The sequence below is a fragment of the Linepithema humile genome, chromosome 8 (assembly GCF_040581485.1).
Source record: "Linepithema humile isolate Giens D197 chromosome 8, Lhum_UNIL_v1.0, whole genome shotgun sequence".
NCBI lineage: Eukaryota > Metazoa > Arthropoda > Insecta > Hymenoptera > Formicidae > Linepithema > Linepithema humile.
Genome location: NC_090135.1, coordinates 3,846,056 through 3,870,250, shown reverse-complemented (window position 1 = coordinate 3,870,250; position 24,195 = coordinate 3,846,056). Strand labels below are relative to the sequence as shown.

Here is a 24,195-nt window from a genome sequence, read left to right as displayed (position 1 = left end):
TTGGATTTTCGTGCTTTAAACGAAAAAACGATGGGAGACGCATATCCATTACCTAATATCATCGACATATTGGATCAATTAGGAGGAGCACAGTACTTTTCTGTATGTGACTTAGCCTCCAAATTCCATCAAATAAAAATGAACCCAGCTGACAGTCATAAAACAGCATTCACTACACCCTTCGGACATTATGAATTCGACAGAATGCCTTTTGGACTAAAAAACGCACCTGCTACATTTCAACGATTAATGGATTTAGTATTATCTGGACTACAAGGACAGGAATTATTTGTTTATATGGACGATATTGTTATTTACGCCACCTCCCTGGAGGAACATGAAAGAAAGTATAAATTATTAATCGACAGATTGCAAAAAGCTAACTTAAAACTGCAACCAGACAAATGTGAATTTTTAAAAACAAAAGTTACATATTTAGGACACGTAATTAGTAAAAACGGAGTTAAACCTGACCCTAAAAAGCTAGAAGCAGTAAAATTGTTTCCCAGACCAAAAACACCAAAAAACATTAAACAATTTTTAGGACTCGCAGGATATTATAGGAGATTTATACCTAACTTTTCGAAATTAGCAAAACCATTAACAAATCTATTGAAAAACAATACTCGATTTGAATGGACATCCGCTCAAGAAGAATCGTTCAAAACGCTGAAACAATTATTGTGCAAAGAACCTGTGTTACAATATTCTGATTTTACAAAATCATTTATTTTAACAACAGACGCTTCTGGAATAGCAGTAGGCGGAATATTATCACAAGAAGAAATAAATAAGGACCGTCCAACAGCTTACGCATCTCGAACTTTAACAGATAACGAATTGAAATACGATACATACGAAAAGGAAGCATTAACAATAGTTTACTGCGTTAAACAGTTTCGACCATACTTATACGGACGAAAATTCACGCTGGTAACCGATCACAAGCCTTTAATGTGGTTTAAGAATGCTCAAGATGCGAATATGAGAATATTACGATGGAGACTAAAATTAGCGGAATACGATTATGAAGTGGAATATAAAGCAGGTAAAATGAATGTAAACGCAGATGCATTATCACGAAATCTTATAAACCTTGAAGAAGTCGATTGTAAACCAGTTAGAAAAGGCAGACAAAAACGAAAAATTTCTAAAGATGCTAAAACAATGCAAAGAGAATTTGACGAAGAAGAAGATAATTATAAATTGTATCTCTCCGATTCTTCAAAGGAAGATGATAATTACGAACTACGCCTTTCTGACATTGAAGAAAATGATAATTACAAATCACACCTTCCTGATAGCGAGGAAGAAAATTACGAATTACATTTTTCTGACACCGAAGAAAACAAAAATGTAATTACAAATAATACAGACTCGATACCGTTTACCCAAGAAGAATTGGATGAGCCAAACCAACAAATAATAGAGAGAGCATTAATTCACAATCCACCTACACATGATAGAATACTAACAAGAAGTCGGACAGCACGACGTCAAATTACCGATCAAAACGATTTATTAAAAGAGCAAATAGACGATAAGATTATATCGTTAGACGATAGAAATGATCCGCCTGATAAAGAAAACAGTGATGAAGACAAAGAACAAGAAGGTATAGACAATAACCAAGAGATCAATATCAAAAACTATAATAAACCCACTATTAATAATCAGCAAATAATGAAAAATAATATAATCGAATCTCGCGATCTATTATTCTTACGTAAAGACAATATATTAGCATATTTTGTTGATACAAACGGTAGACCTTTAGATTCCGGTTCGCAAAAGTTATTTGAACGAAACAAACTTCCGAATTTAAATAATCTTACGTTAAACCAACCTAAAACCATTAAAGTAAAAAATTATTATCATATAGCACTACCAATAAGCAAAGATCAACAGGAAGGACCGACGTTAACATTAACTCGAATTATAACGGCATTAAATAACCTAAAAGAAATTATTAAAGATTTAAAACTTGTGACCCTCAGTATCGCTAAAACAGATTTTGATAATAATGTACCGTGGCACAACATCAAAACTCAGTTGCGACTAATGTTCGATGCACCAACTAAATTAATTATTTGTAATGGATCAATAAAATATCCACCTAGAGATCTTCGACCTATTATAATAGAAGAAAAGCATTGTTCACCTACAGGAGGACATCGCGGAGTAACAAAAACTTACAACAGAATAAAACATAATTATTACTGGGAGAATTTAAAAGTCGATGTCCAACGTTACATTCAACAATGTTTACAATGTCAATTAAAGAAATTAGTTCGTGTTAAAACTAAACAACCTATGTTAATAACCGATACACCCGGATCTTTCTTCGATAAAGTAACTATGGACATTGTAGGTCCTTTACCTAAAACCGAGCGCGGAAACGAATATATTTTGACATTACAGGATCAACTAACTAAATTTTGCATGGGAATACCGCTACACAATCAAACCGCTGAGACCATAGCAGAAGCTTTCGTAGATAGATTTATTTGTGTATTAGGAGCACCGAAAGCGATACTAACAGATCAAGGTAAAAATTTCATTAGCAATTTAATGAGGAAAATAGCCAAATTGTTCAGGATTCGTAAATTTCGTACAACCGCGTTTCATCCGCAATCTAATGGTTCGTTAGAAAGATCTCATCACGCGCTAAGTGAATATCTAAAACAATACGCAAACGAACAAAAACAGTGGGATAGATGGATAAGTCTCACGATGTTTAATTATAACACGAATGTACACGAAGCTACTAAACACACACCTTATGAATTAGTTTTCGGAAAAATAGCACGAATCCCGTCAAACGAACCTCTAGCACTAGACGATAAATTAGCAAGTTATGACGAATATCTTATAAATTTAGTAACCCAATTACATGCAATTTAGAAAAATGCCCGCCACAATGTTGTCGACGCCAAAATCAAATCGAAAAAATACTACGACAAAAAGATTAATCCGCAAACATTCAAACCTGGCGATCATGTATTTTTATTAAAAGGCCCTAAGCCTGGCAAATTCGGAAATCAGTACACAGGCCCTCATGAAATATTAGAGATATTGAATAAAAACAATGTAAGAATAAGAATAAAGAAAAACAGTCGGGTAGTGCATACTAATAGATTACGAATCTCACACATCCAACCGACTACAAACAAATAAGCAATAAACAAAGATACATGCTGATAAAGAACATGAAATATATTGAGCCAACATAAGCAGTAGAAAAATTCTATACATATTGTATACTAATATCAATCCTAAGTATGAATTTCCAGATGGATGCCAATGCCAGAAGAATAATAATTATAGCCTTGTTAATTTCCTGGCTAAATGACGCAGATGGACTAATAGGGTACAATTGTGGATCGGCCTCAACAAATATAACTACTTTATCACTATTGGACATAGAAGAATGTGACATACCAGAGCCGAAAATAGACTCAAAAAACGTATATACGGGTGTTTCAGACCAACCGTCCCACCCTTTTAAAACGTAGGGATGTGCTTGTACAAAAAAATGGCTCAGACAAAATTTGCATGATTTTGAGGGATCTATCTGATGGTGACCTTGACTTTGACCTCACAGTTGATTTTCAAGGTCATTTGAAGGTCAAAGTTATTTTTTTAAATGGAAACCCCTATTTTTGATTTTAAAATCTAATAGCTGGTATCAAGAGCTTTTCAAAACACTATAATGAAGTTATTTTTCATTAAGTACTTTTCGAGTTATGAGGCTTGTAAATTACAGTATTTTGACATAAAATACAAAATATCTTGTAAAACATTCAATTTTTGGGAATCATACCTTAATACTTTTATGCATAAAATAATGAGACGAATCAATTGGTATAAAAAAAACACATAGTTGCTTTCAAGAAAAAGTATGCAGTTGCATGTTGCAAACTACATATTTTTTCTTGAAAGCAACTATGTGTTTTCTTTATACCAATTGATTCGTCTCATTATTTTATGCATAAAAGTATTAAGGTAAGATTCCCAAAAATTGAATGTTTTACAAGATATTTTGTATTTTATGTCAAAATACTGTAATTTACAAGCCTCATAACTGAAAAAGTACTTAATAAAAAATAACTTCATTATAGTGTTTTAAAAAGCTCTTGATACCAGCTATTAGATTTTGGTATCAAAAATAGGGGTTTCCATTTAAAAAAATAACTCTGACCTTCAAATGACCTTGAAAATCAACTGCGAGGTCAAAGTCAAGGTCACCATCAGATAGATCCCTCGAAATCATGCAAATTTCATCTAAGCCATTTTTTTGTACAAGCACATCCCTACGTTTTAAAAGTGTGGGACGGGTAGTCTGAAACACCCGGTACAATTACTCCAAATTAACGAATTCTCATCCGCAAGGGTTATCCAGTGCAAGATGGAAATTGACAGGTTAATTAGAAGATGCGGAATGTTCTCGCACTCCATGGATGTTCATAACGGAAAACACGCCTATATAGAAGAAATCTCACGCGAAGCGTGTCAAAAATGCATAACTATGGAACCTACCAAATAGGCAACACTCACATAGTCGGATTAAAATCCAATCAAACTGCAACACGCCCAGTGACCTTAGCTGGACAAGTAAACCTTGATGGAAGCTGTTCAGGAACCACGTATAGCGATCCATATGGCACGTGAGAAGAGGCCGTAGTTCTGGCTACTATAAGAATCACATTACAAGACTACATAGCTGACGTAAAAATAAACACGAATAAAGTTCTATTAAGATCTGGAGTAACATGCGCACTAAGCGTAACACATTGCACTGATATCGAAGGAGGAAATACTTATTGGGAATCAGTGCCCGCAGATACTTGCCAATTTGGCACTTACGGAGTATTATACCAAGGATACGCGGATAAATTAATCAACATCACCGGAAAAGAAGCCCAAACCGTTTACTCTATTACCACTGAAGATACAGTATTTGCACTAGCAAAAAGAGAAATTTATACTGTTTGTGGGTATACCGTTGCTCGCACAGAACACCCAAAATTAATAATTTTTGAGACCGAACCAGGCATCGCAATCTTTTGAAAAGAATCCCGTGTTTCTAATTTAGACATTTTTACGTACATGAATTCGAAATTTGTATATGTAGAAAAGCATATTCGCACTCAAATAAGCAGTTTATATAGAAATCTCTTACTCCAACAATGCCGACTAGAACAACAAATACTACATAATTCATTGGCCATAGCTACCCAATCACCAGATATTTTTGCTTACCATTTTATGAAAGGACCTGGGTACACGGCTCTACTATCCGGAGAAGTGATTCACATAATAAGATGTGTACCTGTTGAAGTAAAAGTAGCGCAAACCGAAGAGTACTATGATCAATTGCCTGTAGTACGAAATAACGAAACACAATTTCTAACTCCGCAAACTCACATACTATTAAGACAAGGAACTCAAATTACATGTATTTGCTCCACCCATGTATCTCTTAGGAGATGCCTGGTACAGACTAGAGATGGCCAAAAAAATGAATTGAATCGATTCCCGTGAATCGATTCAAATCGAATAAGGCCGATTTGATCTATCTTAATAATCGAATAATTTGAATCGATTCAATTTGAATCAAAATTTAATTTATGATTTAATATTTTTGTATTTTATTAATAAATTATTATTTATAAAACAGGTCATAGACAGATAGATAGATAGATTTAGATAATTTTTTTATTTATTAAGATATATTTAGATATAATTAATAATAATAAAAGATATAATTTTACATTAAAGAAAATTATAAAGTACCTAACCACTGTTCTTTGGATAGAGATCCAAGAAATAATAATTTTGATAATTTCTTTGGAGATAATCTGTTTCTTTGTTGTGTTATTATGTTCCCTGCTTTTGAAAAGAGACGTTCTGAAGGAACTGATGTTGCCACAATTGGTAGAAATTGCTTCATAACTTTATATAAGCTTTTATAAATCATTTTCATATTTGTCCAATTTTTTAATGGGTCGTCTAAGCGATCAATCACGGGTTGATTTAAATATTGCTTTAATTCAATGTCTTCTGAATCATCGTTTGACCGACTATTAGCAGAAAGAACTAATTCATCATGTAAAGACCACAACGAATGTTCTGAAGATGCTACAATTTCCTCCGTAATCGAAAGGGTTTGTTTTCTAACTTCTCTAAAATTTGAATGATCTGGTAGTTCTCTAAGTTTAGTTGTTATTTTTCTCATTGCGTTTACAAGAGCTAGTGGATTTTGAAAATGTAGCTTTTTAAATCTAGGATCTAATAATGTTGCTACCGCCAAAATTTTATTATCCTCGATGTTTTTAAAGCGTTTATTTAATTCATTAAGCAAATGTTGTTTAAAATTTTTCACAATATCCGAATCAGGAAAACAATTCTTGATTGCATTGCTCATGCAGTTGACTAAAGGAATTACAGTGCTACAGGTAACATAATTTTGTCCAGAGAGTTCTTTTGTAACCAGTTCAATAGGTCTTAACAGATGAACAATTTCTTTTAAAATATTAAGCTCATTACCAGTTAGCATTGGCGATGCACGAGGAAATTTTAACAAAGTAGGATTTACTATATCCGCTAACAGAATAAATCGTTCTAACATATAGAAAAGAGAATTCCATCTTGTTGGACATTCTTGAATGAGCTTTAAAAATGTGCCATCTGTTTTACCATGTTGTTCCTGAATCCTCCGTATTTCATCTGCAGCACTGACACTCTGCTTACAGAAGGTCACAATAGCCTTTAACCTTTTTAATTACATCTTTGATGTCTTCCGTAGATTCAATTGCTTTTGTCGGAACTAAATTCAATAAATGCGCAAAACATGAAATGTGTTTGTTTTTGCCAAAAAGATCGCTCACAGCTTTTACTATATTTGCCGCGTTATCTGTCACTACAGCAATAACTTTTTCTAATTGAATATTTCAATCGTTGCAAAGTTCCTCCAATTGTTCTCCTATTAAAGCAGCTGTATGACTCTCTTTTAATTTAATGACGCCAATAGTAACGTTGCATAGATTTTCTTTTAAATAGTGAACGGTAACTCCTAAATAACTTGTTGTTGTTTACATTTCTGTCCAAATATTTGTAGTCAATGTAAAGTGCGATACAGAAAGAAAATGATTTTTTATTTTCTTACTCAAGTAGTCATATTCCTTATCCAATCCTCTTGTTATAGTTTGCCGACTAGGTATTTTATATAAAGGAATAGCAGTTTTCATAAATATTCGAAACCCTTCATTTTCTACAGTAGATATTGGTAAACAATCCCTTGCTATTATATAAAGTAAAGCTTTAGTAATTTTCTCGTTTTGAACACCCCCACCTAGGAAAAAATATATAATGTTTATACAAATATTTATACCTACTTATTAATCAATATCTAATATAGTTTCATTTACTTGAATATGAATTTATGCTATCAAATGCAAAATCAATTGGAATTTGTCTTTTCTTTTTGGTAGTTGATGTTGATGAAGTAGTTGATGATGAAATAGCTGAAGATCGCTTTCTGTTCTCACTGTTCTCAGAACTAAATTCTTCATCAAAAAAAGCGGCTGAAGTTGAAGGCTGTAATATTTACATAAATTACTAAGTATAAATATTTTTAAAATCATAGTTTTTACAATCAGCTTACAAACTCAGATAGCACATATGTTCAAAATACATCCAAAGGACACTCAAAGACTCAAAAGATCCAATTTCTCTTGTCTTCAAGACATCTTTGGGATATCCTTTAAACATAGATATGCTATAGCTGTCTGAAAACTTACCCGTGATCTTTCGTATCCGTAATCACATATCATCCTCATCCGTTGAGAACTTCGAGCCACGCAAGATGAAATAGCTTCTGGTTCTGAACTTGGTTCTGGTGGAATTGGTGAATCCAAATCCAAAACTATCTCAGATTGCACAGATTGTAAAGAACTTGCACTCACGCATGATGAATTTGAAAGACGGCTTGATGAATGCGATTCTTGCTTAAATTCACAAATTTTCATTTTATTAATGTGTTTTTGTTTTAAATGATTATTTAAATTAGTTGCATTGCCGCAGGTTTTCATAACAATATTGCACAACCTACAACGTGCTGTTGTAGAAGATTCTTGAATAAAATACTTCCATACTACACTTACTCTCGGTGGAGGCATTATAATTGCAGAAATAATAATACAAAAAAATTTTGTTATTTTTAATTTTTTATTGCACATTTAACAATTGATGCAACAATTAAATTAGATACACATTAATGCGTAAGCATTAAGCATAGCTACACTCTGTGATTCTATTGGCTACACGTATTGTATTACACAGCAACAAGAACTAATAGAGTCAAAGCTAATAGCTGATAGAATCGCAGAGCGCGGCTTACGCATTTGCGTAATAATGTGTATCCGGCCTTAGGCTGGCGTCCCATGGACTCTCTTTGTGCATGAGGTAACCTTCTCTCTATAGATCTTGGGACACGGTAACCTTTGCCGTGCGGCAAGACGCGACGCGGTAATCAATCAACTTACAACTTTTCCATAAGAGCAAAAAATTGATTGGCTGCCGCATCGTCTTTTACCGCGCGGCCAGCGTTGACCACGTCCTGTGTGCAGAAGCCATTATGCGGAAAATATCAGTCCATGGAACACATGGGACGCCAGCCGGGATTTGGGATTCGGGATTGTCACTTCTCGTGAATCGATTCATACGATTCATCGGAACACTTGAATTGATACAATTTTTTCGATTAATCGAAATAAATAAATCGATTCATTGTTGAATCGATTAATAATCGACCATCCCTAGTACAGACTCATTCCAAAACCAATGCATACCGTGCCTCCAATCACCATAAAACCAATGACAAAAACTAACTGGAATTATATTAGTCCTGGGTCGCTTGCCACAAGTGGCATATACAACGAAAACGATTTAAAAGAACTCAGAGACCACATTATGTTCCCCGCAGAGAGACCGGCAGTGTTAAACACACTAGCTAGAGGAATAATGGGGCAATCCACTACAATGCACGGCGGAGGATCTTTCACCAATTTCCTAGACAAAGCATCTATTGAGAAAATAACCATCTCAGCATGGAAAAAATTCTGGAACAAATTTCTTATATTTGGTAATATAAGCGCAGGTTTCATAGGAATATATCTGGCGGCCAGAGCTATAAAATTAATATTGGATACGATCGTGCATGGCTACGCGCTGCACACTGTATACGGATGGTCCGTATACCTACTCGGAGCAATCTGGGACTCCATGACTCAACTTTTACTACACGTGGGGCTCAGAAAACGAGAAGATAAAAATAACAACGCAACCGCACCATTAACTGAAGAAGGAGAAATAAAAGAAAACACTGATCTTCAGGGGACTTACCCCTCGCTCCCACTAAAGGAAACGACCGCATATAAATTTTCTTTAAAAGAATAATCGATTATTTTACATCTCTCTTCTTATAAAATTAAAGGAAGACAAGCCTTTGTTCTACACCAATTTTCCTCTCTTTCTGCATCATTCTCGTCCTCCAAACGACCGCCTTCGGTAATTTCAATAAAAGTCACACGCCAGAAGCCCTCAATTTAAAACCTTTTTTTTTTTAAAAAATGAGTATTCAATTCATCAACACCAAAAACCTATCCCGCTCCACCATGGGAGTTAGGGTAGTGAAAGCAATATCACCTACATTATTCTGGGTCCACCTCACTCACTGCGATAAGCAGTTTGATGAATTTATGGAAGACCTGAACGAATATATGGACCGAAAAAAAGATAAATTCCTAATCATGCCGTATTATCTAAAAGAAGGTGACGTAGTAGCGACCCGCACAAACAAAGGATGGCAAAGAGCCGTCCTCATAAAATTTAACAAAGACGACACCGTGCAGTTGATGCTGCAAGACTGGGGAGCGTTCATACGCCACCCAAAATACGGCCTATATCGATTGCCGGACCATTTCTTCACCAAAAACTGGCACGCCATACCGTGTGGCCTTGCTTACACCAAGCCCGCTACCCAAGGATTACTATGGCCCCACAGAGTCAGAACGCTGTTGAAGATCCTAACCGAAAACCGGGAAGGAAGCTTCCAAATACTCAAACCCATAAGAGAAGAAGGTGCACTGGTCCGTCTCACTATAGTGCAGCAGCGAGGCGTCATTGCTCAAGATGTGTTACAAGACCTTATGCACCTAGGGGTCGTACAAAGGGCCTCGACCCCCGCTGTGGTAGTATATCTCACAGTAAACATGTAAACAAGTGATTTAAGATTCACTTAGTAAAATAAATGTTAGTTGTAAGCAATTAGGATAAGCATTAACTATAAGTTATAATTAATTTAGTTATTAGTATTCAGAAGAAGCCACAAAAGCTACAAAATTAATCAATTCAAAATTAATCAAAATTAATCAACCTCACTTGTAACGGTGCAGCCCGCAAGCTGCATTGTTACGGCTACGGACCGTCCATCGTCCGTAGCCCACCAAGGGCGCATCGAGCGCCGATAAATTTCTTATCGAAACAACGGCGGTCAACCGCTGAAAATCCCCCACACCCGACCGTTCCGAAATTCCGTTTTGTGGGGGACTCGCCGCCGAAACCGCCGATGCTTGCCGATTCGAAACCATTCGGCTGCCAGCCGGGTATAAAAGAGGCCCGGCTGTACGTCTTCTCACCAGACTCCGTTCGCTGATAGACAGCGAACATCCCTCTACGAGTGTCCTCGTAGTCCCAAACCGAGCATACTCGGTTTTTATACCTGTTCCAGCACACGAGTATCCTCGTGTACCGCCGAGCGTCCTCGGTATTCTTGACTCCCGCATACGAACATATTCGTATACCCGCCGAGCGTACTTGGCTCCTCTAAGCCACCGAACTTCGTATTGCGGACATTTCCGCGTACCTAGCTAAGTCGCCGTTCTGAAATTCCGCCTTCGTACGAGCATCCTCGTACTCCCGCCGAGCGTAATCGGCAGCCTAAGTCCTTATACCGCGTTTATTCGCCGGGATTTCAAAATTGTAATCCATCCGGCAGACAAAAACCGCGTCGACCAATCCGCGCCGCCGAATAGTCCGCATTGATCTACGATCGAACAGACTCGCGATACCGTTACGAACGCACTCACCGACAAGCGCTCCGTCTTGTACCAACCGTTGCGACACGATCGCCCGCGCTTGCGCTCTCGCCGACCGCACCAGGACGCCTCACGTCATATTTTATAATTCCGCATAAATAATTATTTTACCGTGCTCAAATAATTATTTCGCTATTGCCGATACTTTGCCTTTATTTTCACGCTGCTTTGTATTTATTTCACGCCGCTTTAAAGAATTATTTCGCTGTCACTTATTAATTCTTTCACCATTGTTAATATACCGATCGCACCGATATTTTGCTACCTTGTATACTCTTTCGAATTCATTCCGCACACGCTTTGCATGTACACACGAGCATTAAAGCAGATCCTTCGAAACAAATCATATCAACATCTTTCTCAATAAACACTGTGTCTTTACTTTGGTTATAAACGAGCATTTTATTTCATTGACATACCCCCAACCGACCGATCCTGGATTCCGGCGAGCTACTCCGATTCCGCCGAAGCTCACACGGTTTCACACTTACTATTTAGTATAAAATAAGAGTATATATACAGGGTGTCCCGCGTAAGATGTACCACCGGGAACTGGGAGGTAGATGGGATTGAAATAAATATAAAAGTCCTTTACCGTTTTACGATATTCGCAATAATAAACGAGATATTAATTTTTACAATTGGACTAATGAGAGCGCGTCGAGAGAAGCGCTCGAGCCGCTCGAGGTCTAGCCCGGCCTAGTCTATCATACATTGGCTGCGGGCGGCGCGTTGGAAAGGCAAGAGGGGAAACGCGCCGTGGCTCGGCGCTCAGCTCACGTCTCGCCGCACCGCGCCTAACGTCACGCGTCTATGCCGCTACGCACAATCGCGATTACAATATGTATGTTGTATAATAATGACAAATAACTTATTTAGGGAAGAAAATAATAAAAGATCGCGAATTTGCGATAAAGTACGATACGATAAAGAAAAAAATTACAATTGTGGATACTGTAATTAAGTTATTTTGTATTTATGCGTTAATTTTTTACATTAACACGATTCTGTTACTTTTACTTTATTATGATATTTATTTGTTGTGTACATTTGGTATGAATTTTTTCACAGTGCAAGGAAACGCTATCGTTTCCACACCACCTTGAGGTAGATAGCTTGGCGCGTTTTTTTTTAAAGTGGTTTCCCCAGTAGGCCTAATCCACTCTTCTCACACTTCTAATTAAGTGTATGTTCAAAGTGCCTTCCTTGCATTTGCAAACATACTTCTACTCTCCGAGAAATTTGCCGTGTTGCACGGTGCGCCATATCTGGAGTGATGGTTTGAAAGGCCGCTATGATTTCATCACGTACCTCATTTTCAGTACCATCACGTTTATGCTCGACTAAAGCTTTGATATAGTCCCAAACGAAATAATCGAGCACGTTTAAATCTGGCGATCGTGCCGGCCAAACGATCGGACCACCCCGACCGATCCATCTATCCGAAAAACGATCATTTAAAATTTCTCGTACTCTACGAGAATAATGTGCGGGAGCTCCATCGTGCTGAAAAATCAGCGTTTCCCGCTCTCGAAGAGGAATGTCCTCCAAAAGAATGGGCAATTCATTTTCCAGAAATTCTGCATATCTTTGTCCATTGAGATGTGCCGGTAAAAAATACGGCCCGATCTGAAAATTTGCCACAGAAACGTTATGGAAACAATGCAATAGAAAAAAATGTCTTTATTTGCAAGAATATTTACCACTCTGTTTGCAAATATTCCTGCCCACACATTTATGGACCACCGATATTGGAAGGTGCACTGACGAACAGCTTGCGGATTCTCCTCTTCCCAAAACAAGAAATTGTGAGAATTGAATACACCATTCGGCGAAAAAGTTGCTTCGTCCGTCCATAAAATGTGATCGGGAAATGAAACATTTCGCCGACATTGTGCAAGGAATCCTGCGCAAGTTTTATTCATGATTATTATACAGTTAAAAGCGCTATAAATATCAAATAAAAATTAGAATAAAATCATAAAAATACCTTCACAGAAATAGATGCGCTGTATTTCATCTCGTGGAAAAAGTTGCTGCACACGTTGAAAATGGAAAGGATGCAATCCATTTTCTTGCAAAACACGATGCACTGTGGTTCGTGGTATACCAAGTGCGCGACTTACACGGCGTATAGTATTTTGGGGATTTTCCTCGAACGCACGCAGAATTTGTTCGTCGTTGTTGACGTGACGACGCAATACCCTGTCACGGTTTTCATGCATCATAACAACTCCTGTTTCTATTGCGCGTAGGAAACACCTCGTTATTGTGTGTCTGCTTGCATGCCGACGATTCGGAAATCGCTCCGCGTACAGACGCTCCGCGACACGAGCATTTCCTCTGGCCATACCGTAAAAATAAATCATGTAAGTATACTCTTCCGTTGTAAAATTCATTATAAGCGCACTCTAATAATACATTACTAAGAACAGATACGTGCAACAAATGTGAATACGAGAAAAAAACAATATATGACCACAAGAAAAAAATAATTGAAAATATATTTTCAATTGTTTTTTTCTCGTATTTACATTTGTTGCACGTATCTGTTCTTAGTAATGTATTATTAGAGTGCGCTTATAATGAATTTTACAACGGAAGAGTATACTTACATGATTTATTTTTACGGTATGGCCAGAGGAAATGCTCGTGTCGCGGAGCGTCTGTACGCGGAGCGATTTCCGAATCGTCGGCATGCAAGCAGACACACAATAACGAGGTGTTTCCTACGCGCAATAGAAACAGGAGTTGTTATGATGCATGAAAACCGTGACAGGGTATTGCGTCGTCACGTCAACAACGACGAACAAATTCTGCGTGCGTTCGAGGAAAATCCCCAAAATACTATACGCCGTGTAAGTCGCGCACTTGGTATACCACGAACCACAGTGCATCGTGTTTTGCAAGAAAATGGATTGCATCCTTTCCATTTTCAACGTGTGCAGCAACTTTTTCCACGAGATGAAATACAGCGCATCTATTTCTGTGAAGGTATTTTTATGATTTTATTCTAATTTTTATTTGATATTTATAGCGCTTTTAACTGTATAATAATCATGAATAAAACTTGCGCAGGATTCCTTGCACAATGTCGGCGAAATGTTTCATTTCCCGATCACATTTTATGGACGGACGAAGCAACTTTTTCGCCGAATGGTGTATTCAATTCTCACAATTTCTTGTTTTGGGAAGAGGAGAATCCGCAAGCTGTTCGTCAGTGCACCTTCCAATATCGGTGGTCCATAAATGTGTGGGCAGGAATATTTGCAAACAGAGTGGTAAATATTCTTGCAAATAAAGACATTTTTTTCTATTGCATTGTTTCCATAACGTTTCTGTGGCAAATTTTCAGATCGGGCCGTATTTTTTACCGGCACATCTCAATGGACAAAGATATGCAGAATTTCTGGAAAATGAATTGCCCATTCTTTTGGAGGACATTCCTCTTCGAGAGCGGGAAACGCTGATTTTTCAGCACGATGGAGCTCCCGCACATTATTCTCGTAGAGTACGAGAAATTTTAAATGATCGTTTTTCGGATAGATGGATCGGTCGGGGTGGTCCGATCGTTTGGCCGGCACGATCGCCAGATTTAAACGTGCTCGATTATTTCGTTTGGGGCTATATCAAAGCTTTAGTCGAGCATAAACGTGATGGTACTGAAAATGAGGTACGTGATGAAATCATAGCGGCCTTTCAAACCATCACTCCAGATATGGCGCACCGTGCAACACGGCAAATTTCTCGGAGAGTAGAAGTATGTTTGCAAATGCAAGGAAGGCACTTTGAACATACACTTAATTAGAAGTGTGAGAAGAGTGGATTAGGCCTACTGGGGAAACCACTTTAAAAAAAAAACGCGCCAAGCTATCTACCTCAAGGTGGTGTGGAAACGATAGCGTTTCCTTGCACTGTGAAAAAATTCATACCAAATGTACACAACAAATAAATATCATAATAAAGTAAAAGTAACAGAATCGTGTTAATGTAAAAAATTAACGCATAAATACAAAATAACTTAATTACAGTATCCACAATTGTAATTTTTTTCTTTATCGTATCGTACTTTATCGCAAATTCGCGATCTTTTATTATTTTCTTCCCTAAATAAGTTATTTGTCATTATTATACAACATACATATTGTAATCGCGATTGTGCGTAGCGGCATAGACGCGTGACGTTAGGCGCGGTGCGGCGAGACGTGAGCTGAGCGCCGAGCCACGGCGCGTTTCCCCTCTTGCCTTTCCAACGCGCCGCCCGCAGCCAATGTATGATAGACTAGGCCGGGCTAGACCTCGAGCGGCTCGAGCGCTTCTCTCGACGCGCTCTCATTAGTCCAATTGTAAAAATTAATATCTCGTTTATTATTGCGAATATCGTAAAACGGTAAAGGACTTTTATATTTATTTCAATCCCATCTACCTCCCAGTTCCCGGTGGTACACCTTACGCGGGACACCCTGTATATGTATACATACATGTTATATATTAACAATTTTTATTAAACAATATACATTGTTTTTATTAAATAATTTTATAATATAAAAATAAATTTCAACATATAAATTTTATAATTATCCAACAATTTCATTTTAAAGCATAAAATTTTATTTTTATGAAGGCGAATGTTTGTAGAACTAATAGTAGCTGTGAACACGTGACCGAGACTGTTGGTTAGATAGAGAGATCCGGGTCCAAACAGCTATCTCCATCTGACCGGTCGAGAACAAAGGCGTGCTCGTTCCAGTATGGTATATAGTTCAATGGTTGTCAGTTCCAAAAGAAGAAAATTATAATAGTCCAGCAAGCTCCGAAAAAGCAAAGAAAAAGGAGGAGTATGCGGTCCATACAATAAAATTGTCACGAGGCCTACCATTGCACAGGAAACTCCGACGACGATAGGAAAACCAAGTAAGATTAATTGTCATTATCCAACCAGTTGTGTCACAACGCACTGGCGAAATCAATTCGCGCTTGTAGCATTTGCCCATCTGGTCTGAGAGACCATCCTTCCTTTATAAAAATATCAGATGTGCGAGCGACGAAACTTCTAAAAGAAAAACTTGCATGAGATGCAGATATTACGTTGGAAGGTTCCCTGATCAAAAGCTGACCATAACGGTATTGGTAGAAGCCCATAAATAAAAAGAAAGGGAGCCATAAAGCCAAGCAGCTCAAAAGAGCTGGATTGTTTTCAAGATCTTTACGGGAACTCTGGAACTGACAATCTCACGACTCATTTACCTTTATTATTACTATTCATTAAATTTAACACTTATCTAGAAATTGCAAAAGAAACAATAAAAAAAAGGGGGAGGAAAATTCCGCATAAGCTTTTAACTTATAAGATCAACAAATTTTTATTAAACGAATTTTACTCCAATACACTATTATATAAACAATTAACACTACTTGAATTATTATACAAAATATATATGGGGCATTCTTTCTCAACTTTACACCCATGCTGCCCATTTTCTATTTAATCTAAAAATTTTTGAAAAAATCTTAAAATTTACAGAAAAATGTAAGCTTTCCAATGGCGCGTGGCAAAATTATCAAATTCAATTGGATCATACTTAAAATTTCAGAAAACCAAAAAAAAATAATAAAAACGGTAATTATTCAAGTGTAGCGATTATTCATTCGACGTTTTTCTCTTCCAATTAACACTTTCGAGTACTCTGTTTATCTGTGCACTGTCACATGAGTCTAAACTAAAATGGTGGATCCAATATGGCCGCCAAAAATTTAAAAAATTTAAGAAATTAACTGATTTTTATAAAACTTGGTATCAAGGGGTTTTTCGGGTTACTGTACACGAGTCTAAAGTTATTTTTCGAAAATACAAAATAGCGGATCCAATATGGCCACCAAAACATTTTGAAAATTTTTAGAAATTAACGAATTTTTATATTACTTGGTATCAGGGACTTTTTCGGGTTGCTAATAACGAATCTGAAGTCGCATTTCGAAAATTCAAAATGGCGGATTTAATATGGCAACTAAGAATTTGAAAAATTTTTAAAAGTAAGGAAGCTTTATAAAATTTGAACAGAGAGTTTTACGGCCAGTTAAATACAAATCTCAAGTCGGATTTTGAAAACTGAAAATGTCGGATCTAATATGAAGACCAAAAATATTGAAAATTTAGGAAATTGACAGATTTTTATAAAACTTGATACTAGGGGTGCGTTCCACATAACGCTCGCAACGCTCACGTTCTCAACGCCGCAATCACCCGTTCCACTAGCGTGATCATAGCAGACAAGTGGAACGGGCCTGTGGATCTTAAAAGCGTTGTTAATGATAAAACATGGCGGAAAATATAGCAATTAGTAGTGCGGTATTAATGTTACAAGAAATTAAAACAGAAAGTGATTCAAGTTTTGATGAAGAATGGGAATTGTTAAAAAAAAAAATAGAAACGCAAGTTTTACGTGCTCGCATGAAAAATGTAGAGTTTGTCATTGAACTCTATACGGATGACGATTTTAAAAGTCATTTCAGGTTAGATATCTTTTATTTTCTTAGTAATTATATGCTGATCTTGACAGAGTTTATCTGTTATATTCTTATTAATAAATAATTTCAATTGTGAATATTTGATGATTTTATATTATTTAATTTCATATTATTATTTATCTAATGATACTATTAAATAATATTTAATTTATTTTTAGATTGAAACGAGCAACATTTGAATACATCTTAGATATAATTTCTGATGATCTTATTCGGAAGACAAAAGGCTACGGAACAATTCCACCTCGTAAACAATTCTTGATTGCTTTATGGAAAATCGCTACAATGGATTCTTATCGGTACAATTATTGCTTTTATTACTTATGTTTTTTTATTATGTTTTTAAATGTCTAGTATGTAATTACTTAAATTTATTTATAATTATTTTTATTACAATATATAAATATTTATATATGTATTTGCAGATCTATCTGTGATCGATTTGATGTAGGAAGAGCTACAGGTTTGAGAGCCGTTAGAAGAGTAACGCAAGCATTATTTAAAGTAGCTCATCAATTTATAACTTGGCCATCAGGTGAACAAGCGCAAACAATTATAAATAAATTTAAAGAAAGCAGTAGATTCCCAAATACAATTGGTGCTATAGACGGTACGCACATTAAAATAGATGCACCGAAAGAAAACGCAGCAGATTATGTGAATCGAAAGAGATATCACTCTATCCAGCTTCAGGTATTTAAAATCATTAAACTATTTATAGCAATTTTAGTTATTTTTGTGTTATATTATTATTAACAACATTTATGAAGAGTAAGTTGAACTAAGATTAAAGTTAATCTACGTTGGTGAAACTGGGCATTAGCAGAATATTTATTTTGTAATTGTTGTTGGAAGTTTTCTGAACTAAGATTATAGATTATTTTTTTAGATCTAGAAAAATAATCTAATCTCAGCACGGAAAACGTTCGTGTAAACTCTGTTGTAAACATGTGTAAACATGTTTAAAATTAACGGTTTGTTAAATGCAGCTATTCATTTTCAATTTCTTTTTTTATTGTAGGTTGTATGCGACCATAGAGCATTCATCACTCACTGTTATGTGGGTCACCCTGGTTCTGTTCACGACCAAAGAATATTTAAGCAATCAGAAGTGGCAACATATCTCAATGATGACAAAAGTTTCCATTTGATAGTCACTTAGTAGGAGATTCTGCTTATGTATTACATGAGCATTTGCTAGTACTGTTTAAAAATAACGGACATTTGAGTACTGCACAAAAGTATTATAACTTTTGTCAATCCTCTGCACGAGTAGTAGTTGAAAGGTGTTTTGCTTTATTAAAAGGACGATTAAAAAGTTTGATGCATTGCTTGCCTATGACCAGAGTTGATCTCATGGCTGAATATATAGTAGCATGCTGTGTCATTCATAATGTTTGTATACTAAATAGAGATGAACTCATAATAATACCAATATCAGCTACAGATAATCCAATGCAAGATCACCATATTAATCAAAGACAAGCAAATAATGGTAATAATGAAATTTATAAATGAAACATGATTATGAATATGTTACAAAGAGAATGTAATTAAACTTTAAAAATAAATACAAAATGAAATGATAATATATTTATATGTAACAATATATATATTTGTAACTTGTATCTTTTGAATGTAATGTAATAAAGAATATAGTACAACTACATATTGTCTATATCATTGTGCTTACTCGTATCTTATTACTAATTAACATGAACATAAGAAATTTATGGTAAGTAACTGAGATGAAAATCTTTCACAGCATAGTTAACAAAAATATCACTGTGCCTTTTTTACTTTTAAAATTTTATAATAGAAATAAACAGAGCTACAAAGTTTAGGAGTGCTTCTGTCATGCAATGAAAATTACAAAAGTGAGCAAATTTATTGCTTATTAACCCATAAAATCATAAATACTTTAGTAACTACTTTACTCACTTTTGCTCACTTCTGTAATTTTTATTACATTGCATGAATCGACCCCAAGATGTACACTAAAATTAAACAGTATTAAAAGAATCCTTTACGCAAATGACCAGAAATATTCAGTCTTTTAAAATATAAAAATAATATTAATGTTTATCACTTTTAATTTATAAAATAAAAATAATATAGCAATGAAAATATTTTGAAATAAATAAACATTAAAAAAGTAAATATTAATTACTTATTTAAAAATTGTGTAAGAGCGTCAACCAGTTTCATTTCTATAAGCATTCTCTCGTCGTGACGTTTCTGTTTTTTACGTTCATGTTCTCCTTTTTGTACCAATCTTTCTTGAAGAAGTTTTGTTACTGTTGATGTCTTCGTGATTTTCAGACCTAAAAATAAATGAAGTTTTATTATATATATAAAATTAATTATATATATATATATATATATTATAATAATATAAAATTTATTAAATATATAATATATATATAAAATTAATATTATTATAAAATAAAATTAGCGGCACAGGGTGCATTTTTACTTGCTAGATTGATTGTATAAGCCAGTAAATTACTAAAAATGTTGTATGCATTTCTATTATTTTACTAGCGTACAACCAATCTAGCAAATAAAAACGCGCCCTATGCTTTCATATAAAATGTTTTCAATAATTAAAATTTAATATACTCTTCTCAGACAAATCATTTTCCTTCTCAGAACAAGAATCATTGGAAAACTTAGAGCAAGTTGGAAAATATTCTTCTGTGTTTATATTTTTAATTGATTGACCAGTTGACGAAGCAAGTGCTACAGGTTTGCACCAGGCTTTTTTTGAAAACATATTATCCATGACCTATAAAACAATAAGTATACAAGTTATGCATATTTGTCAAAAAACTTACTTCATCCACTATTTATAATTTCATATACTTGGATAAAATTTAAATTTTTCTATTTAAAATAGGTTATATAGAAGAGCAATGTCAATAAAAAATTAGATGTTAATAAAAAATTATACTTCAAAATGCTGCCATGTTCGTCGATTATTCCCAGATTTGGAATTATGTCTTTAATCGATTTATATATTTTCTTTAAACTTCTAAACTTTGAGGCACATTGTGGCCCTGTTACATTACATCCATTTTTTTTCAATATTTGAGCAATTAGTTCCCAACATTTCTTATGCGATAATTTTTCAGTATTCAATTTTTCTTCCATCTCCTCATATGTTCGCAATAAAAGAAGAACAGATGCTTCTGGCCAACGATATAAAGAACCTATAAAATATAACATATAACTAAACACATTCTCAAAAACAATTGATAAAAGTAGAAATCATACAATATTAAAATAAAAAATACGAATATTAAAGACAATATTAACTTACTTTCTTCAGAGATGTCTGTTGATTGAATATGTACATCGGAGGCTTCTGACATTGCGTCAGACTGCGTATTTTCATTTAAGTCTTCTGATGTAATTTCATTTTTCTCAGTTATATTTTTTCCCATAATTGATGCATTTAAAATACTTGTTGCAAAGGTGATATCTACATAATATTAGAAAGAATATGATTTATCAAAAATTAAATTAATGAAACTATTGATGAACTAATAAATTATATAATTATTAAAACAAAACTATATAATTATTAATTATAAATAAACTTTTTTTAAAGTAACACAATTTACTTTAAAGAAGACTTTGTAATATAGTTTGCAAGGTTATTGAATCGTAACAATTATTAAAATTAATATTTTTTTATCTTACCTACAGCAACACGGCGTGCATCTTCTGGAGATAACATTATATCATACACCTTATCATTATCTTTGTCGTACAATGTAACTTTTTCCATTTTATTAAGAAAGAATTCTTCTGTCATTAATCTTAATTGCACTATAGTGATATAAATTGGTTGAAGACACATAACCTACAATACGCGAAACAATGCCTTATGGGTTTAACGCTCACGTCGACCCATCTCTTTAGCGCGGACGTTGTGAGCGTTTATTTCAATCACCTGAAGTTGCTCGCAACAACGTCTGTTGAACGTTGCGAGCGTTAAGTGGAACGGCACAAAAAGCAATCTGAGCGTTGCGAGCGTTATGTGGAACGCACCCTAGAGATACCTCTGATTCTGATGTCGCCTGAGCTCTTACCCCCTACTTTTTGAAATCTTGATATGAAAAAGTCGAACTATTACCAGCATTGGAATATCTCTTAATCACCATTTCTTTGTTGATTGGGACAAAACAGTGATTTCTCAGAATCTCTGGAACTGGTGGAGCTACATCAAATCGTTTTTTCAAAAATCTTTTTGTCTTTTGGTGCTCTTTGTCATTATATGACAGTATACTAATACTTTTAGAATTTTTTTGAGCCCAGTCAACAAGTTTCTCGAATGAAAGAATGGCATCGTTCGGTTTACTAAGGAGGCTAGCTTGCATAGCTTCCCTTTTGAACACAGCACCTACACCGTCTGAAGCACCTTTACCATGTGCAGTGGCATGATATTTCCATTCCGCTGCAACACCAAAATCCTCTTCGTGATGCATTAGATTCATCATCTAATATTTATTTTTAAAATGCTGTTTTGCCCCATCGCTAAAGTAGATTACTCTTCTTAGCTCAGGAATTATTATTTTTAATTCAGGAATCAGCATCTTTTGTACAGTATATACAGCAGCTGTGTCATGAAGTGTACTATCCGACAAAAAAATAAAACTTTTCTGGTCAAGTTCTAACTCTTTTTTATAGTAACACACGACAGGAAAGACAGTACATTGTGAACTATTAAAATGGAACGCCTGCGAAGCATCTTGCACAACATGTAATTCTCAGAAAAATCTAATACTGCAAGAACTTCACCTTTTTTAAATTCTCTTTTCTTTCCTGATAGAATCGAGATTGTTCTTTTGCAATGAAAGAATGAGGTTTTAGAATGATAAATTTGTCACAAAATTCATCGACAAATTCCGACGACGGAAGAATTTGCGTCTGAAGAGTTGATCTGTCAGTTGTTGTACAGACACTGAACTGTATGTGGTGAATACTTTTCTCATCTAAAAGTTCTTTCAAATGTTTTTTTTAGTTCAATAATACCAGGACATTTACTGCATTCACCAATATAACAATTTTCATCAGGATTTTTGCACACGATTTGGCGTAAGCAATCTTTATAATCATGTAAAATCACATTGGAATCTTTAGTAAGATTATTTAAATTGACAGAGTCATTCATCAATTTGCAATTTTGATGTATCATACAGACACAGACCGAATGCGTACTATTTGCACCAGCAAGTATACAATGTTTTGATCGGAGTTGGGCAAATTTACTAAAATTAACATAACAGTCAGGATGGCATTTACTATAAATATCATAAAGACCTCTTAAGTCTGAAAGGAGAAGACGTTTCTGAATCAAATCTCTGCCCTCGTCATTTTTTACTGAAACCATATCTTTCATACCTGGCATGATTCTGCTATTTTCGTCACTATTGTAAAAATCTTTAATTCGTGTAACAGTACTTTCCGGCAATGATTTACCATTCTTAGCAGTTGTTTCTGCTAAAACGCCCTTAGATGCTTTCAATTCTCTAGCTTTTTTTGCAAAATACCTAGAACAGTTGAATTCCCGAGAAATTTGACTTAGACTCCATGCATCTGGTACTACAGTTAAAATCGTCAATCTCAAAGGATCATTAATTTCAAGAGTGGAAAATTTTTCTTTCAATCCACTCAACATATCTTCCAACTCAATCTCTCTTTGTGATTTTATGTTGCATTCAATTCCACTGAAAGATAATGAAGATGCACCGGAAGATACAGAAATATTCTGTTCAGTATCATGAGTACAATTATCAAACGTTTTATCAAGACTCGATGAGACGTGCGTATCTTCATTCATGCGAGGATATTTCATTTTCCTACATGCTGCACAAATTTTAGCATTATCTGGAAATTTTGGGAATAATCGTTTGATAACACTCGAAATGCGTCGAAGATCTTTCCCTCTGTGACCTTTCACATTGTAGGGATTGCAACATCTATCACCGTGTATACTGGACATATTCAAAATCAAATTCTAAGATTTACGATCAAAAATAGTACAGATAATAGAATTTTCTGTAGTATTGTTCTGAGAGCAGTCCTAAAAGAACGGTTAAAAGTAGCTCTGAAAAGAACTGTTCAAAGAAAACCTCAGAGAAAAGCCCAAAGCACAATAAAGCCCAGAACCATGGGAGTCGGATATACAAATCCAAATATTAAAGCGTTTAGAAATTTACGGAATCACAATGGAACGTTTTTTAACGTTAAAATGTTGTAATGAATGGCGATAATATCGCGGTAGAGAAACTCTCTCGAATGTGTACAAAATGGATTTCACGATCTTATTTTATGAAACTTTTTTGACTAGGCTCAGAAAAAAAATAATGATCGAATTGAATTTGATAATTTTGCCACACGCCAATAAAGGACTTGAATTTTGTTATAAATTTTAATAGTTTTTCGATACTCTTTAGACCAAATAGGTCGATAAATACGAATTTAATGATAAAATTTTAAA

The 24,195-nt window shown here is 35.0% G+C and overlaps 2 protein-coding genes and 1 long non-coding RNA gene across 3 annotated transcripts; 1 reads left to right on the top strand and 2 right to left on the bottom strand.

The window, feature by feature from the left end:
- Positions 1-5,770: 5,770 nt before the first annotated feature.
- Positions 5,771-9,287, bottom strand: LOC137001708 (zinc finger BED domain-containing protein 4-like). The gene is given in 3 exon segments (XM_067360816.1): positions 5,771-6,745; positions 6,747-6,940; positions 9,266-9,287. Coding segments are annotated over 3 exon segments (1,176 nt in total). The 3' UTR covers positions 5,771-5,785.
- Positions 9,288-17,402: 8,115 nt separating this feature from the next.
- Positions 17,403-19,354, top strand: LOC137001381 (putative nuclease HARBI1). The gene is made up of 5 exons (XM_067360127.1): positions 17,403-17,672; positions 17,846-17,986; positions 18,113-18,150; positions 18,223-18,380; positions 18,709-19,354. Exons 1-5 carry the CDS (start codon positions 17,479-17,481, stop codon positions 18,847-18,849), a joined length of 672 nt encoding a protein of 223 aa, XP_067216228.1. The 5' UTR covers positions 17,403-17,478; the 3' UTR covers positions 18,850-19,354.
- A 1,679-nt stretch (positions 19,355-21,033) lies between these two features.
- Positions 21,034-21,664, bottom strand: LOC137001382 (uncharacterized). The gene is made up of 3 exons (XR_010891412.1): positions 21,646-21,664; positions 21,393-21,555; positions 21,034-21,171 (listed from the first exon to the last, which is right to left on the bottom strand). It is a non-coding gene; the product is annotated as an uncharacterized lncRNA (long non-coding RNA).
- Between the last annotated feature and the right edge of the window lie 2,531 nt (positions 21,665-24,195).

What these genes read in the sequence shown, in the direction of transcription:
- LOC137001381 (XM_067360127.1), top strand. Translation starts at nt 17,479, where the DNA reads ATGGCGGAAAATATAGCAATTAGTAGTGCGGTATTAATGTTACAAGAA. An exon ending in TGATGTAGGAAGAGCTACAG is followed by an intron (nt 18,151 to 18,222) that starts GTTTGAGAGCCG and finishes CTTGGCCATCAG; the next exon opens with GTGAACAAGCGCAAACAATT. An exon ending in ATCACTCTATCCAGCTTCAG is followed by an intron (nt 18,381 to 18,708) that starts GTATTTAAAATC and finishes TTTTTATTGTAG; the next exon opens with GTTGTATGCGACCATAGAGC.